The 19,402-nt window shown below is 35.4% G+C and overlaps 1 protein-coding gene across 2 annotated transcripts in view; it reads right to left on the minus strand.

Annotated features, from left to right (window-relative positions):
• Window positions 1-699: 699 nt before the first annotated feature.
• Window positions 700-19,402, minus strand: part of CNOT2 (CCR4-NOT transcription complex subunit 2) — an 80,851-nt gene continuing 62,148 nt past the window's right edge. For both annotated transcript variants that reach the window (XM_033058703.2, XM_033058702.2), the window contains exons 5-15: window positions 18,653-18,835; window positions 16,198-16,277; window positions 14,943-15,068; window positions 12,320-12,444; window positions 10,719-10,839; window positions 10,451-10,607; window positions 8,657-8,718; window positions 8,511-8,560; window positions 7,613-7,713; window positions 6,895-7,039; window positions 700-1,844 (exon numbers count right to left, since the gene is read on the minus strand). In XM_033058703.2, coding sequence (XP_032914594.1) covers window positions 1,758-1,844; window positions 6,895-7,039; window positions 7,613-7,713; window positions 8,511-8,560; window positions 8,657-8,718; window positions 10,451-10,607; window positions 10,719-10,839; window positions 12,320-12,444; window positions 14,943-15,068; window positions 16,198-16,277; window positions 18,653-18,835 — 1,237 coding nt within the window. In that variant the 3' untranslated portion in view covers window positions 700-1,757. The remainder of the gene's footprint in view (window positions 1,845-6,894; window positions 7,040-7,612; window positions 7,714-8,510; window positions 8,561-8,656; window positions 8,719-10,450; window positions 10,608-10,718; window positions 10,840-12,319; window positions 12,445-14,942; window positions 15,069-16,197; window positions 16,278-18,652; window positions 18,836-19,402) is intronic.

Below are 19,402 nucleotides of genomic sequence, written 5' to 3' on the forward strand. Positions count from 1 at the left end.
TAATGGTCCAATTTCCAAGCGTAATTCAATACATGCAAACAAGCTGCTTTTGCACTACACAGAAAAATGGGTCAAAATTGAAAAAAAAAAAATCCCAGGATTCACTAACATGTCTTTTCCTGCTTTGGTAATTTCAGGTATTTTTCAATGATGTGCATCACCAGAGGCAACTCAATGAGAAGTGACAATCATATGTAGAAAAAGAACCATCCCAACAATTCAGGTTTTTCTTTCTCTGCGCAGAACAGTTACAATTTTCAGAACCAGTATATATTCACGTTTATTTGCATATGGAAGTTCAAGTAATAGTGATCACCAAATGAAATGTATTTCTGTTTTATGTGGGAAAACATCAACATGGAACGAAGCTGTGATCAGTTCTAACCCAAGCTTCTCCCAAGTGACGCATTCTTGAAGCATCTTTATATCATTTGACATGATACCCACCCATCTTTTTAAAAATTATTTGCTATTATAGAGAGGGGATCTGAAACCAAGGTTAACCAAAGTTTTTGGCCGTGGAAACTCTACTGTGGAAAAGAATATTAAATTCTCATAAATTTACTTGTCAGCAGCAAAAAGACTCTTCAAGTGTCTTAACCACTGTACAGTTCGATAGTTTTAATACTTGAATTTTTTTTCCATTTTTCATTGTTGAAGAAATAATTTCACAATCTCAAATCAAAGTCAACACTGCAGTGAGGAGAGCTTTTCTACTTTATTACAAAGAGAAGAAGCCTTTATGTGGTCAGAAAATACAAGATTGATCTTTTTTTTTTTTTTTCTCTTCCTATGAAACGCTGCTGTTCAAACAGCCAGAGTGAATTGTCTCAGTTCACTTCTTTAAGTCCCATCACATTCACTTGGGTATGGATGTCCTTGGCTGCTGAAAATCTGGCCCTTTAGTGCACAGGGCGACAAAGTAGTCCCCTGACCAGCAGTTCCAGAATGTCCCGTTTTCATATATTGCATCCATGCACACCTCCTAAAAATGAGGTACAGCAGGGCAAACATTTTCCAAAATAGATGTCATATATATAATATATACACATTCGTACATACATACCTTTATTCATGTGATGTCCAAAAATTTAAAAAAAATGTACACATTTATTACAAAATCGTAACAAAGACTGGACAGTGTTTTGCTCATTCTGGAAAGATGAAGCTCAGTAATACACAACTCTGGAAACTAACCAGAGACTGTGGCAATATCTTTCTTCTAAACAGTCAGATATTCTTGCATTAAGCTTGGCGAAAACTGCCTTTCAAAGACAGAAGGGGAAGTAAAATGAAGGAAGCAAACCTTGCTCATCTTTCCAAATGAAATACGAGAAGGATCTTCACATAAAAATGCACAAACATTTTTTATTACCAATAGTGCTACAATGAACAATGCAAATTTTGTTGTCTAATTTTTTGTCTTTTTTCTTTTTTTTTGTTTTTACATTTTGGAAAACTAAGTGGTAAACTTTTGTCAGTGTACTCGCTTGTCTTTACAGACCCAAGCTTGTCTGCTGGCAAAAAAGAAAACAAAAACAAAAATTCAGACCCTGCTCAAACTAAAGAAAAACAATTACAAATTTAGTTGTTGGGCAGCACATAATTAGTAAGGCAGGACCTCAAATGGTGACCCTTCGCATGAGCCAATTGCCAGATCCTCAAGGAATTAAAACCAGGATGCCTGAGCCACATCAGTTCTGCAGTTATGTTGAGTATTGTGCTGAGACAGCCATACCCCAAGAAAAGGGAAGTCTTTAGAAGGCTTGCTGAGCAGGGTTGTAGTTGAAGGTTGATGGCAGATGAGGCCTTTCTTCTAATTTGTCATATTCCAGGTGGAACTCCTACAGTAAAAAAACACAAACAAACGCAAATAAAACAATGCATCATTTACTTGTAAAGACCTGGTCTACCAAGCACACTTGAAAAGCACAAATACAGAGGAGATCAAGTACTAGCTTATCCTAAGGCTAAACCACATGACTTTGCTATCTTAAATTCTGTATTTTAAGGACAGAAAAGTAGTAAATTACAACAATTGTAAGCCATTCATTATACCTACAAAAACGTAGGTTCTCCTGTTCTTTTGAATGCTACATGACCCTCAGAACCCTTGTTATAATCTCAAACAATTTTATATATGCATATACACAACACACAAAAACACAATGACAGCATGAGCTGAATTATAAACAAAAGCTGTCTTTCAACACGGCAGGAGTATAGGGACTTATTCTGGATGAACTAAAATTTGGGAGTATTTTTGTGTAATACTACCAGACCAAAGAGTTTCATGATACACCAGGGGAGGTTCAGGATAGACATCAGGGAGATGTTCAAGAAACAACTGGACTTAGTGCTAAGGTCTGTTTGACATGGTGGTGATCAGTCAAAGACTGGATTGGATCTTAGAGGTCTTTTCTAACCTAAATGATTCTTTGAAAATATCCAGGTAAAAAGTACTGAGACTCACTTAAGCCAGAATTTACTGAACTATTCCTCCACATTTCATACTCATATTTAAGCCACAGACCCATCAAACCTGAAACCTTATATTTTTCAGACATTCTCAGATGTTTAACTGTGTTTCATTCCTATTTTATCTTCATTCGAGAAACAGGGTAAGCAGAAGCTTCAGAACTGTTGTTTATGGGTACTTCTTGGCAATTCAACAACATTGGACATGCACAGTAATTTATTTTATCTAACTTTGTGGAGAACCTCAGCAGAACATCTGATGCAGATAGATCATCTGTATGTGCAAAGCAAACTTAGCCCACCATTTTCACACAGGGATGAAAAATACATGAGTAATGAAGAGATTATTTTAGAACACTCTCTGAAGTATTTAAACAGCATAATATTTCAGTACATGTAAATCTGTACTTAATTCATGCAAGAACAGGAATAAAATCGAGGAAACCCAACTCTCAGACCTCTCTTCTTTGAAGGCAAAACAAGGTCCATTGAGCATAAAAAGATCATTCAGCATGGTAAGGAAACAAAGCAGTGGAAAATATGAAGCATTCTGTACTCCCCTGAGAATACTGTCCCTAAAACTGGAAAACCCTAGCAAAATCAATGTGAGGTTACAGCCACCTGCACTGAAATGTTGCACATCTGCCTAATTTCTAGTTCCCTGTTCTCTACTCCAACCAAGGATTTTCTTAGGTTTTTTTTTGTTATTGTTGTTTGGTTAGCTTTTGGGGGTTGTTCATTTATTTATTTAGGTGGTGTGTTAGTCTGGGCTTTTTTTAGGTCATATATATGCAAGTGAATTGCTTCTGGCACTCCTAGTAAAAACTGCATGCCAGTTGGTGTATGTTCTCTTTTTTGTGCAGACACATACATGCTGAGACTGAAGAGTTGCTGCTCCCCCCTTGGGTAAGAAACAAGATCAAGGGGTACAAGTCCATACATGTACTTCGGTGTCAAAGGCTGGATTAAGTTGGGCGGGTCTTAGAGGGGGCTACAGGAAGGGTGGAAAGGGAATTTTTGCAAGGGCACGTAGTGATAGGACAAGGGGGAATGGCTTTAAGCTGAAGAAGGGCAGCATTCAGATAGGGTATTAGAAATAAATTCTTTACTATGAGGGTGGTGAGGCACTGGAAAAGACTACCCAGAGAAGCTGCGGCTATCCCATCCCTGAAGTGTTTAAGACAAGGCTGGATGGGGCTTTGAGAAACCTGGTCTAGTGGAAGGTGTTCTTGTCCATGGTGTGGAGGTTGAACTAGAGGGTCTTTAATGTTTCTTCCAACCCAAACCACTCTATGATTCCATGATCTCCAGTAATTCTGCAGTAATTTTACAGTAGAGAAGATACTACTCAAGCTTTCTCTGCCTTTCATGGCTGTCAAAGTATGTGTCAAAACAGAGACAATTTGATTTTATTTCCTAATAGTTCAGGAATTCTCATTACTCAGCTACTTTGCTGAATTTCCTTTTTCAGTCTATTATCTATTAATAATATAAAAGTAGAGTCTACAGTTTAAGAAAAAAGATAAATACATTTTTTGATTTTTCTTGAAGTAAGTTATTCAGCCTTCTTTACTTTTGTTAAAACCAATCCAGAACACTCTATCTACTAAACCACAACTAGTTTATGTTTTTAAAAACATAAGTCTTGAGATTTAGTTGTGTTATCTAAAGTAAACTGCTGTATTTCACTGCAGTGTAATTTAAAATAGGGACAATAAACATACAAGCTCATAATGCAAAATACACTATGTCTGCAAAGCACAACAAGACTATATGCTGCCCTATATTTGAGCATCTACACTAGAACAATAACCAAATTTATAAAGCACCCTGAAAAAAAATTGAATATGCACACACAAGACAGTAATTTATGAGCAAGTATTCCTGTATGCCTGCTTCAGAAAAGGACAAGAGAAACTGTTAAGCAGCAAATATTATTATGGCCTTCTAAGGAACTGATATTCCCAGCATTCACTAATAATGTAACAGTTCTAATAAGAGATTGCAATTTATCAGAATTCTTTTTGTTCCAGCTCCTTACAGGTCTAACTTCCTGAAATATTTATTAATTACTTCAGCATTTGTTAGAAAAAAATTACTTGGCCATATGTGAGTCTGTATTAGTTTTCCTCAGAGAAAACGTTCACTCCAGAAATTAATATACCAGAGGTAATAGCATTATCATGGAATGCTAAGATCACACACAAGCACCTAAGTTCTTATTTATTTATCAAAGGTGAAAGTCACAGCATTATTTCTAGTATGCAACACCTTTTCAATGCAACAAAAATTTCAATTTTCCCTAAAATCATTCTCTAGCTCAATTTGCCTGCTCAAAGTTAAAAAAAAATTTCAAAATAATATTCCAGTTCAATTTTTTACATTATGGAATACACAAGCCTAGAAAAAAGATATTATTGCTTCTTGTGGACATTGGGGGAGAATAAATAAAATAATCACATTCCTTGCTGCACTACACCTGCAAGTGCAAAACTCTAGAAAATTTTATCCCTCTCCTTACTAGCTACCAATTGCTTCTTAATATTGAGGGAATTGCCCTCAGCATGCAAATAGAAAGAAGAGAATATATGCAGATCTTGTAAAAAAACATTCAAAGAATAAGTGTTCCTAACTCTCCAGTATCTCAGGAATGCTTAACAGGAGGATGGAGTGTACATCACTCAAGCACTGGATGCTGAGTTTCAGAATAGCACTCAGGATTCTGAATGGACAATACAGTCTTAAAAAGTAATGCTAAGCATCAAATAACAGCTGCATAAATTTACTACAGGTAGAAAAAGGAGACACTGAAAACGTTACTATCCTTATACAATGGGCACTCCTTCCTCTAGTAAAAAGAAATGTGTGTCCACACAAGCTAAAACCACAATTCCATTGTGAAAATACACGAGGCTCATTGCTTGTAAATAAATGGAACACGTTCAGTTGACTCTAGAAAAGAAATCTATCCTTTCAAAAGGTAATTACTTCCCCTCTGATGATCTCAGGCAATAATAAACGAGCTTTAAACCTTAGGGGAACCTAAGGAAATATACCATGCAGTAAATGAATAATTCAAGTAGAAACAAAAACTTTCCTTTTGTTTGGGTCTTCTTTTTGAGGAGTGGTGCTTTAGTTTAGAAGTTTTGGAATTACCTTGCACTTAGGAAAAACCCTAAAAGCAGGGCTTGCCATTAAAACTGTCATTTACAGATTGCTGGGTTTTCCTGCAGCAGAAGAGGCAAGGAGTCACACTTGTAACTGGACTAAAGAACTTCCTGTACCTTCAGGGCAACTGGAATGTTAATTCCTGAGGGGAGTTTGCACAAAGTATGCAAAATGATTGGAAGGAGGGAGTGGGGGAGGAAATAAAAAGAGCATGCATCTATTCAATGTCTAGATGGCAAACTGATGTATAGATGGAGCAGGACACTGAACTTTATTCTCTTTAAAACGGATGTTTAAAAATGCACCAACAGACATGTAACTATTTAGTGCAATCTTTCATAATCTCCAAGTGTGTAGATACAACTTGCCCACAGAAATTAAACGCCTTTTCAGTAAATAATTCAATTCACAAGTTGGACTGCAGGTGAAAAGACTTCTTATTCTCTGAAATACCTAAGCAAGCGGAACCACCAAATACAGTTACAACATGCTGGAATCACATCTATTGAGTTCAAGGCTTCAAGGTCAATCTGATTTGATCTGTTGTTTTTTAAAGAAAAAAAGAGTGTGATAGAGTATCTACAGATGGCCTGACATAGAACATTATTGACAGTATTAATGGACAGAATGGGATAAATAGATTATGACAGTTGGAAAAGGAAAAAGCTATAGCTTTCTGATTTTTAATGCCTCTTGGTCTACAGTATAGAAAACAAGCATCATGGAAATATGCCTCCTCCTTGGAAGTTATTCACTTTTTTTAAACAGAGCATGGAATTCCTAAGTACAGCTAAGGAGAGATTGTACCAAAAACCAAAAAAGCATGCCCTGAACCTATCCCACAACTTCTAAATTCTTAAGTGATGTGCGGTAGCATCCTATTAAATTTTCTAAAGTAAAGTAATAAAATGTTTGCAAGTACAAGTTCTAAAACACCAAATAATGCTTTCCATTCACCAACTCTATGCTGTGGAAAGAGCTTTCAATTTTAACAAAACTCCTCAAAGAAATTTTATGTCCTTCTACTTCCCAAAGAAAACTGGAAATAAGAGAGCTCCTTCTTTTCCACAAGCAAGCCAGTGTTTCAGACAATCATTTTCCCTCAGATATGAAAAATGAAGGTAATGAACCTAAATAACAGGAGATTAGAAAGCTTGAGATTTTTGTGAAGATTTTTGTGTTCTGCTCGTCTTTGTAAAAATATATGGCCGACAGAACTAAAATATCAACACAAAGGAAAAGAGATACCTTAGCTACTTTCCTCCAGTTAAGACAGTCAAAGAAGTAATATGTTCCCCTCTCGTATGTATTGGTTTTCATTGTTGGCTCCATGCCGGGTGCCCGGGTGATCCATACTCGTTCTTCTTTGTGGTATCTCCAATCCCGGTTAAATCTTTCGTTTGCCATAGAAACGAAAAATAATTCTTAACGTTAGTTATCTGAAATTGACTTCATAAACTAGTTTTAAAGGTTTCAATCGGAACTGTACCAACACATTCAAATCTTATTTCTACAACATGGTTAAAACTGTTATTTCATACCTCTTCCATACAGTTACTACACCTCAAACTAAAACACATGAGGAACTTCAAGTCTGGTAGGTTCTAAAACAAACTTTTAAAATGAGTATTTACTGCCTCTTATTTTATTGATGACAGGTAAGTTACACATTCAGTAATGACTGGCACCTGCCATTTTTTCCACAGTGCTTTATAATGCAAAATACATGAGATGGGCTTTTGATTTCCACTATACAAATGTAAAAAAACTCTGTACAAAATGACAACAAGGTTGGAGGAGGTATTTTAAAAAAAGATTTACAGTTCAAGATTGACTAAGCCTCTTGCTTTCAATGTTTAACTTGTTTGGGTGTTCTGTCTTTTGTTTTGTTTTTTTTTAAACATCTGCCATTTCATTATTGCAATAGATTAGCTCATATAAGACTGACAAAATAGTTTGAACGTACAGCTCTACTGCTGCTAATAGCTGTAATACATCTCCTCCATTCATGTAATAGAGATAAAACAGGAGATCTTCTCCATATCGGCCAAGTTTTATTGCAGCCAGCTGCAAAAGATTGAAGAAAATGAGGATGAAAAATCACAATAGATAAATGTTTTAAAACACACTACCCCACTTAAATAACACAAGGATACATCCAGAACTTCCATCTTTCCATTCTAGGTGTGTTGAAAATGATATTCTAATACAACAAGAGCAATAATTATTAAAACGATAAATTTTTCTTCTCTTTTAGTTAACCTTTCCAAGTTAAAGGATACAATAGAAAAATACAGATGTAACAAACCAGCAAGACAGAATTTTCTCCCTGTATCTCTGTATTCCCATCTACTTACTTCATTTGAAAAAACCCAAAAAAACAACTTCCACATGTACTTGCTGCCTTCACGCCCTATTAAGCAACACTACTAAAATTTCTTATGCTATTTTTCAATGATCCCTACAAACAACTGAAAGAAAATATATCTCAAAAAATCCCATTTCATGTAGATATGGAATGCAACATATAATTGAGAACACAATTCTGAGTTTATCTCAAGAATATCTCCATTTAATTTGCCACTTGAATTATATCACAAAAAATTTCAACTCCACATGAAGGGCAAACTCTTAAAAATATACTGTGCTTTTTAGCTATTCTTCTGCATGCCCATTCTCTTTTTGTGAGATAAAATGGGTGCTTGATGTGTCCAATCAGCCTGCTAACACAACACTGCTTCTAGAAAGGCTGACAACATGCACAAAAAGGACTGATTTTGAACATTACCCATCTGAAAGAAAATTTAGAAAATTACTGGTAATAAATTAAAAAAAAATGCACGCACACAGACACACATACTCACCTTATCCCTAATGTGAATGTTAGTTAAGTATTCAGATGGAACATGGAAGTCTAAAAAAGAATCGGAATTGATGCAACTATTAAGACATGTAAATGAATATAATTTGCAAATATTAATATTGAATTTAATAGTTATTTCTCTCTTACCTATGTCTTGAGGTCGACAAGGTGATGATGCCCACGGGGACGCAAATTTGGGATAAAGATTTCTGAAGAAAAAAAGTATAAATTAAAAAAAAATTAACTCCAAACCATCCAACCGAAAAAACCCCTCCATAATCAATTTCACAAACCTAATAGCTAAATCCCTATCTGGGGTGAGAAGGAAACCTTCCTAAAGCAATTACATTTATTAATTTTCTTTTTAATATGCAGAGCAAAGTTGCATTTAAACTTCCACGGGAAACTACAGGGTCAAGATTCCTTTTAAATCTATCTATCCTTCAAGTTAGGTGTCAGAGGTTCCCAACCTTTTTCAGGTATCCAGTGTTATTATGCAGGATTTCAATTTAACTAGGAATAGTTGTCACAAGCCTGGTGAGTTCTGATTTATTAGCCTATGATTTAAAAGGGGAGGAAAAAATTATACTTGCAGGTAAGCTTTTTAAAACTAAACAGTAAAGATTTTACTCTTCTTCAAAACAGGAGTTAGAAGGGATAATTTGACTCCCAAAGAACATTCACTGTGCTAAGTTTTTATGTCACATAGGTATTTTTACCAACCAAACTACCACATAGGTCAGAAAAATTCATCTTCTCATATGTGACATAGTTTAGTGTTTCAAAGAACAATCCATGGAGCAAGTGCAGAACATTTAACATAAGGAAAGATGGCAGGCCAGACACCAAGGTCTGCATGGGCTGTCTGCACAGCTTTTCTGCAGCATAAAGTAAAACCAGTTCTAAAGCACAGAACTGTCTGCATCAAATGTTAACCCTATCCTCACCATTCAAGAACCTAAATACATTATATACAGTAATTAAAAATACAGTTATTTACAGCATAGCTGCTAAGAAAAGCAGAATAAAAAGGAGCCATTTTTCCTGTGCTTAATATTCAAACTCATGAAATTTTCCTGATTACATGCAGCTCCATATAAATTTATGAAAGATGGAAACTATGTGTGTATGCTGTCCGGTCTCTGTTTTTTTTTAATATAACAAGTGCAAACCTTAAAATACATATACTACTCTGTCTATAAGGCTAACATTATATAAATCTGATGAAACAAAAAGGTGTGAATTTTCAGTTGAAAGTCAGAGCACCAGAAATTAATTTTTTTCTCACAGGTCATATAAAAGACACCAGGTTTGTCCAAAATGATCTGAGTTCCTTCTGTAAATAGCGGAAAAAGAGAGGCACCCTGGGTTGGCTGGCTATTCTTCTCACCTCTCTTAAGCACTTCTCCTACCATCTATGCAAACACTCCCTTTTTCCCCCACTGCCTCTATAGCAAACCTAGATGACTAAACTAGTTCACTTAAGTGAACTGAGTCACTGGAAGTTAACTGCAACACTACACTTTCATTTACACTAATCTTCAGCGCAGACTAACACTCCAGGTGTTCTGTTCATCATTACATTGTATCAGTCTAATTTATCCCCAAAACTGCAGAGAGTTATGTGTAGATATCCCCAAGGAATATTGTAATTAGAAAAGGAATGTATACATTACATTTATAAACAATATACTGACAATTTCTTGAAGAAAGTTCTAAAGAAGTTAAGAGAATAAGCAAAGGCACTAGATTTATCGAAAGCCTGCCCTGAAGCACAATTCTCTTAGTTATGAAAATTTAATTTTACTGCCATTACATTTTCAGATTTTATTTGGCAAACCAGCTTGTGGGGTTGATAGTCAAGTGAATTAAGTGAACAAACTATGAATGACAGCATAACAAAACCAAAAGTGGAGGTAGGATTAAAACCCAGAAACTTACTCAGGAGAGTTGAGATTGAGACCTAGTGTTGTTAAATCACTTCCTAACGCAAGATGTACCATTCCTGGATCTGTCTCTGCTGCCCTGATGAATGTTAACAAGCCAATCATTCCAAACTGGTCCGTCACCATCCCTTGAGGAATGTTGGTAACCCGACCTAGACAAGAAGAATAAGTTAATTTTCTCCTTTTAAGAAGTGGAGGGATCAACACGGTGATCTAAATGACTGTCAAAACTTTTAAAGCAGAAAAAATTGAATGACACATACCATCAGGTAACACCTGGATCCCTTTTTTCTGCTGGTTGTTGTTTTGCGTAGTTGAACTTTTATCTCCAGGAAACTTGGGCCCGTCTGTGCTGGATGACGTTTTGCCTGATGTACTCAAATTCTATTAAAAATAATTTGCAGAGTTGTTATGATGAAAACAAATCAAAATGGAAACTTACTGACCATATCTTTTCAGTCAAGCACTATAAGCCAGTACATCAAGTCACTCCAATAAATGGTATCAAGCTGAAGCCCCTGAGTTCTGCTGATAAACCTTATGTACTATTTACCATTTTCTCAAGTATATCTGTCACAGAGAATTACTATTAATAGGCTAAAATTTCGCAGTCTTAAAGAATAAATTATTTTACATTCCAGTTGGAATATACAGTGGATATCCCAAGTGCCTGTGACTAGATTCTTCTGGACACACCACATTATGGATTTTCCCCATAGTCTGGTTCCTTCATAACACTCCACAACACAGTAACAGATAATACTCAAGTCAATTTCAGGTACAAGCAACATACAATTGGTACATTTGCAGTTACCAGGAAAGACATGTAAACACTATGCCAGGCTATGCTCCAGAAAACTATATACTGACAAAATGTATTTGCCATATGTACAATTTCTAACTGTTTAATATTGTTTATAACAAGTCTACAGCTATACAGTTAATCACATTTACTCTCTCTCTCCTTATTGTACACAGTACTAACTGTATCAGAACATTTTCCTCATTATAAAACTGCCCACAACACTTTGGGGGCCAGACTTCCTCATGTCCTTTTTTCTGAATAGCTCATTTTTTAGTTCTTATGTGAGTCTGTAGCCATGTCTACTACTTATTTACCAGTATTTGTGTCACTGTCATTACCATATTTTTTGCAATTAGAAGTAATAAAACAATCACAAACTAGAACATGTTGTCAAATCCTGTAAGAAAGTGTCCACTGCCACCCATATTTTATTCATCTTTTGTATACATAAAATAGCATATTTTCTTACAAAGCTTTCACAGTAAACAATGAAGAAAAGCCTTATCTTATGCTCTAAGTTATGTATCTAATGCACAATAATTATACCAATACCTCAGATATAAGGTACCTCACTAGTCTACATTAGTCATCAATGCTCTCTGTGAAAAGAGCTTGTTCCCTCTGAGTCCACATCTCATCAAGCATTTTACCTTAAAGCGATACTGTACCACCTAACTTTTAACGGACTGGACAACTTTGAAGAAAAATCTTAAAATGTGTAGATTACTACTACTGATAAGAGGCATTAGTAGCAAAAAAATGAGCTACAATTGCTAGGAAAAAAAGAATTATAACTTGCAAACTTATTAAAAAATATTATCAATTCTCAAAAATAAGTTTTGATGAGTCCAAGCAGGGTGACTGGACCAAAAGCCTTACTGAGAAAGTCCACTTATATTACATTACATTTCAAATGCTGCTTATACAAAATCTCTCATTAATTTAGAGGGTCACATTTGAAAATCTCTTATTACAAATAAAATCACTGACCATTTTAAAATATAATCATCAAAAGAAGTATGAACACTGAAAATAAGAGAAGATTTAAGGTTTGCTTACAGATTTATTGTCATCATTACTCGATGTTGGATCTTTGTAGCTGGAGCCTGGTAATGCTGGAAAATCTTCATTGTGTATTGAAAAGTCCTGGGACTGCTCACTTGCTGGTTTTGTTACCATTCCAACTATCATCAAAATGAAACCAAGAGTAACATTAAATGACCGTAGAAAATTTTTCTTCTGCTGATCTTGCTTACTGTCCAAGCTTGCTTATTGCACAAGCTGTATAGCGATGACTTAAAAAACAGGTAAAGCAAAACAAAGCATATTCATTCAAAACATCCACACATATTAGACTAAAGCCTCTTATTTAAGTGTAAGCTGAGAAACACTCCAGGTTAAATTCATAGACACATCCCCTGCACCTGTTTCACACGTCTAAATAATGAAATAAACTTTACAATAAGCTTCACAATCTTTTAAAGCTGTATTTAGGAAAATCCGCTGATGAAGGATGTACTGCTTTTAAAAGCGTAATACATTTTTTCTCTGTCCTCTAAGTGCATGAAGAATTTTTTTTGCATAATCTCTTCAGAAGCAGGTATTCTCAAAGGACAACCAGCTAACTTGCAGCAGAACCTGCCAACTATGAAATACTTGCCTCTACATAAAAACGACTCCAACTTTCAGTATGAAAACTGAAAACATTTAGCCTGCAACTCTCATTGCTCTGATCCTAACTTAAAAAAAGCAGGCCAGTCACATTGGAACAAGGATTTTGACAACTGAACAGGAACTTTTTTTTTTTAATGCCAGTTAAAACCAAACAAGCCACCACACCACACACTCAAGGCTGACTAGACTTTGCTGAGATGTAATACAGTGATTTGGTGGCAAAGAACACTGCACTAGAGGAACAGAAGGAAGTCTAGGTCCTGTTCTTTGAAGATTCTTAGTAGATGGATAGGACTAAAATGGTTCAGTAGATGACAACATATGACTTTCTTCAGTGTTCTGGAATTAGAGATCAAAGTTCCTTTTTTAAGGAAAAAAATCCCAACATTGAGTTAATCTTGTTTCTGCTGTTCAGCCTTTTCATCCAGAGTTATTACAATTTCTTCCACTGGATGAATAATACTGATAATGAATTAACTTTAATGGACATTCTTATTCCATCTAAAAGTTATTTGAAGTATAATTTTCGTGAATAACTAAGCATGAGGAAAGTAGGTCTCTGCTCTATTTCAAACCTTTTCTTTCTTGTCTACAACCAAAAGTGTTCTCCACATTTTATTCTGGAAGACAACATCCAATGTACTTCACATTTTTATTTTTTGATTGTTTCTACCTCCATACACATCTGCTGCACTAAGCAGATGCTCAGGGTAGCTCTTCAGAGAACTTTATTTCGTGGTTTATCATGCAGTCATGCAAACAGCTATGCTAGCACCAAAATGGGGAAACGGTGTAAGCACAAGAGCAATTACAGATATTTTTATGCTGCAGTGCTGTTTAATATTGAATTCAAGCTCCGTGCTGGAAGTACATCTTGTGGATTTCCCTCCTATCTTCTATCAATTTTTCACAACCTGTCTTCTCTTTTCAGGGCGGGAACTAGATGGTCTTTGAGGTTCCTTATAACCCAAGCCACTCTATGTTGGGCAAAATCTTATATAAGCCTCAAGCTGTGCTGTCTCCACTCATGCTTGATCTGAGTTTTGAGTGTCTTTATTTGGGGAAGTCACTTTTTTTCTGTGTTTAGCAATTTAGTTTAGCTTGTTAAACTCTGTCATGGCTCTCTTATGCAGAGGGCCCTAGTTATGCCAAATCCATGAGGCTACTTTCTCTTGATAAAGTGGTATCTATTTTGTCCAATTAAAATTGGCGGTATCTCTGAAAACACCAGCGTTTTATAGTTAGAAAACACTAGGTTATGTTTGGTTCCAAATTTGACAAGAGTCACAGAAATAACTTACAGTTATAAAAGCAACTTTTCACAGTAGCTGATGCAACATGCGTAACAAAATCTACTAAAGCAGTAACAAAAAAAAGTTTTGTGCCTCACGCTAAACTTACCTGAATATTTTCAAGACCCAAATAATAAGATTTGCATCCACCTAAAGGTTTTTCCTTTTATTATTTTTTAACCTGTACAGCAAGAATTATGACACATACTTGGAATCTGAGTGATAATAATTGATGCTTACAGGTTATTTTTTGAAATCTGATGTTTATTGCAAGGGTGATACTGAACAGTACAACAGCAAATACTACCAATAAACAGTAAAAGTTTACAGTAGGTTTACAGCTTATGACTTTCTACACAGTAACACTTCTACTACTAATATATTATTCCTGCAATTTGCTACATCAACAGCTCTTGTATATATGCGATTTGAATAAAACCTATTACCTAAGAAATTTCTAGAGCGAGCAACCCCAGAGCAATCATACCATACAGATAAAAAACCCCAACAAACCCTATTGACACTAAAACAGATGAGTTCTAATGCTTATGAACAGGAGTCTCCAGTCACAGGTATCAATTATTAATTTTAAAAAATGACTCGTAGCAGCTAATGTCTGGCATTTTTGAAAAGACAGTGTATTGACTTAGTAACAGCAAAAGGTGAATCAAGTAAATTTCATTTCATTTGAAGAGCTTTCAAAAGTATGGCCTTACCATAGGGTGCCCTTCCAGCTAAAGGGTTTATTAATGGAGTTGGATTGCCACTTCCTTCCCTTCTGTTTCTGTCTGCTAGTGCTGGAAAATCTGAGAGGTCCAGTCCTGTCACATTTTCACTTCCATCTACAATAAAAAGAGGCATTTTTAACTCCCTTAAGTATTTTTCTTCAAAGACTTCATTACGAGCAAGACAAATGTAGGACAGATTTTCTTTCAAGTTGATCTTTTTTCTCATTCTGTAATTACTACAAATAACTACAGCCTTTGTGTTACAAGACTACCCTAAAGAGCATCAGTATGTTTGAAGACTGCTTTCAAACAACAGTTTGTCAATAGCATTTAGTAAGGTCTACTCCTGAATTAAAGACTATACACATAAAATACAGGCAAACTATAAAAATTACAGTTCTGGAATAGGTATTAAAATTCGTTTTAGATCTGTTTTAAATTTGAAGAACTATCAAGAAGAAATTTGAGAGAATAACCCATATTAGCAGCAGCATCAAAGAGCTCTATTGTCCTTAGATTAGGTAAAATAAAGCTGAAGCAGCTGAAAAGCCAATGCAGTGCAAGTTACATGGGAACACTTTTTGATTTGCAACAGGAAATGCTACGTAAGTAAGGCCAGAGCTGCAGATCTATAAAAATGTCACAATGTCCTAGGGAATGTCCAAACCCTTCCACCCTTGTGACATCACGAGCACCTCAGGTTGCTTCATATACACAGCCATATACAGAAACATCAGCATGCATGAACCTAAATCATTTATGGATGAAGATATTTTCCCCTCTCTACTTCATTAAATTCAGGTGAAGTAGTAATTCCCAAAGAAAAATCACAACTTAAACTACTGACTGAAAGGATCACATGATAAACCAGCTGCTCAAAAGGAGTTTCAGATTTTTAAAAAATGCTTTCCCACTGTTCTTACACACCCAATGTTTTCACAGAATATGGATCTTCCCAACACTCTTTTCAAATTCAAGAGCTGTTTTGCATTTCTAACTGAATAAGTATAATCTATAGGCATGTGATGTACAGCAAATATATTACAGAACTATTTTCACTTTGTCTTCGAAAATATTGAAATCCACTGCTATAAAGTAGTACCAGTTAACTAGTACTGCTCTTGGAGCAGTGTTTCTGTGGAACATCTGAAAATTATTACAGAATAAAATATTTTCAATTAGGCTTAATAAAAAAAAAATCTCTACTGTAGTTTAAGGTCAACATTAAAGAGAGAGAACTCACCCGTTCCATTAAAAATGTTACTTGATAAGGAGTTATTCATTCCAAATGCCTGATTCCTGTTCATCCCAAATCCAGACATACTGTGAAAAAAATCCAGGAAGTCAGACAAAAGGATACACATACTTTGTATTTCTAGCGGAAGATATTAAGGGACAAAAAACTGAAATTATTTCAAGCCTAAGCAACCCATATTAGCCTAAACTTGGTTTTTAATTATTTTCTGAAAACACTGCGCAGTAGCAACAGGCACTGCTCAATCAGGTCAACTGGAATGACTTCAAAATAGCTTAGGTTTTTAATAGCCATTGTGTATTAAAACATCTCTCAACAAACAAGTTATGACTAACATGATCATTACTCAATAATTTCATATACAAAAATGAAGCAGCATCAAACACAGTAGTTAAAAGTCAGGTTGTAATCCATTCATTGGCAGGTGGGAAGCCAGATCATGAAAATGACCAAGGTTGTCATGACTCATTTATAAGCTGAACAGTTATGGTGTGCAATCATGACCATGTACACATGGCATTACTGTGAGCAGAGGGATGGTCTCTCTCATACAAGGACACGAACTGAAGATTCATATAGTCAAGCAAAAATGTTTGAAAACATCTAAATATCATATAGGACTACTGTGGTTGCACAGACACCTTCACAAATAAACCAATTTCATCCCACGGGAGCTGGAGATTTTGAGAAGTTGAAAGCCCCCAGCTGAGTGAAATTCTGCATGTCTGCCTGGTGGGAAATCACAACATCCACTTTTCTCCTGTCATAGGAGAGAAGGTGATGTTTTGGAAGTTTTCATAAATAAAAATATGAAATAGTTCCCTGGTGGAAATTTCACCTATGCAAACTTTTTATAGTTACAAATCTGAAGCATTTAACTCTGATTTGAAATACTTTCAAATGCTACATGTTCAAAAACCTAACCTAAAACCTTTCGTTGCTCCAACTAAGCAACTACTCAGAAAATGTTTCTTGAAATGAATATAATTCATGCACCTGACAAATGCCATAAATTCTTTTCCCCAATAGTAATTTCAAAATTTTTCTAAATACCCTCAAATAGCCATTGGATATGTATTACTACTATACTTCCATAGGTCAATAAACTGTGGAATAAGAATCAGTCACTGTTTCAGAGATATTTCCTTTTCAAATTGTAAAACTTGTAGCTTACTGAAAGTGAGAAACATAAAGAGTAAAAGAAGAGCATTTTAATTCAAATATTCCTACACACAGGGATTTCATCACTGATCCTACAGCTGAGTGATATTTAAACAAGTACTTTGTGTACATGTATCAATATCCAATACAACTGTCCTCTACACATAGAGTTTTAAAGTATATTACTATTTCATCTGTTTGTGATCTCAAACTTAAAAAATACTTTAAAATATATTATCTTTTAAAATTATAGCTCTACTATACAGGATAGAAAAGGCAAATTCTGCATAATTAGAGGCAAGATAGGAAGTCTTTTCATGCTTCAAGACCACAAACTGCTGTTATCACTATTTGCTGTGCTTGAGAACAGTACCTGTATGCCTATATTAGTGTGAAACTACAAAACTAAACAATCTGATAAGATTCAGATAACTGTGACATTAGTCCTCACTTTCCTTTCTCTATTTCGTAAAATACTAGATTGAGTTAGACCAGACCGTCATGAGCTTGTTTGTGTTCTGTTTAACAGTCACTCCTCTAAAGAAGGGCCTGAAGGAAGAAAAAGGACTTAACTGGGAGCACAGAGATCACGAGGTAATGGAACCAGGCTTCAAAAGCAGACAGCCATGCTAAGCTGTGACTACACACATTAAATAATTAGAACTAAGACAGTGCTTACTACAAGTTTATCAATACAAATGAAGCATTAACACAGCACTGTAACACAGTTAAAGCCTACTCATTTATGATGTTAGTATCCTGCCCAGAGTTAGAAAAGGAGAAGCAATTGAGAAACTTTCGGCATCCAAATGAGTACTAAATCCTTAAACGAATGGTAAGCCACTATTCTCTGTATCATTCCAGAATTTAAAGAAGTAAAATACCAGATCCTTACTGCGTCTAAATCACTTTAGTACTCTTCCAGAATAACTATCATGTTTTAAAACTTTGCCTTACTTCTTCCCAAAGCTCTAGATGAACAATTTTAAAACAGATGCAGACGCTAAAAATTCAAGGTACGTTTCAAAAATAAAGTTGGGAATACATGAGAAACATCAAATACTTTAAAGCAGATGCAGCAGAAATTCTACAGTCATAAGGAGAACTCAGCTTAAAGGTCTCCAAGACCTTACAAGAACACTACAAGGAGCTTCCAAATTTATTGCCCAGACATGAGTACATGACAAAGGTTTCAAGATTTATTCTAATGGATAAAAAAAATTACATTTCCAGAGTAGCATGTCTATGGCTGCACAGGGATGGTCCAATTAAAGAGCCTTACCTGTTCACAGTAAAAGGTTGTCGAGAGGGTTGCTGCTTTGGCATACATATTATGCTTGGAGAGCTTCTGTTGGGGCTGCCTAACCCTGAACTGCTCATGCTGTTTGTCCTGCTGGGAATTCCAATGCCCTGACCAACCTGGGAGTGGTTCATCATATTCCTAGGATTCATAGGCAATATCCCCCTGAAAGAGAAAAACCATCCACAGAGATGAATCTGTACAACAGTATTTGGCTAGTCATTTAGATTACTAGCGCAGGATGGACTCAGAGTTGTTGCAACTTAATTTGTTCTTAGCAACCAGTGTGTTTGGATTACTCTCTATAATTAATGCAGCTCTGGATTTCTTCAGAAATTCCAAATGACCCATTACATGCTAATCAAGTCTTTCATCAGGTTTAGATAAAAATTTCAGTATTATACATATGAAAAGGTGTTACAGTTCTTTTCTAATGAGCACTTCAGACCTGCTATCTTTATATTCTTATGCAGTGTATGACACCAAAGCAAAATTTTAACTGTGCAATCAAATAACGACTTCTTACATTCTGAAGCAGAATTTGCCAGCAATTTGTCTCTTACACAAAAAAATAAAATATTATCTTACAGTAAATCCTTAGTTTTTAATGGTATTATTTCCCTAACACAAGCAGTGGTCCACAGAAACTACTTTTCTTCTTTTTTAGTTTATCAGACTGTAAAGTACAAGGTAGAATATGCAGAACATTCAACAAGAGCTCTGCAGAAAGAC

This window comes from Catharus ustulatus, chromosome 4 (genome assembly GCF_009819885.2).
Source record: "Catharus ustulatus isolate bCatUst1 chromosome 4, bCatUst1.pri.v2, whole genome shotgun sequence".
Taxonomy (NCBI): Eukaryota; Metazoa; Chordata; class Aves; order Passeriformes; family Turdidae; genus Catharus; species Catharus ustulatus.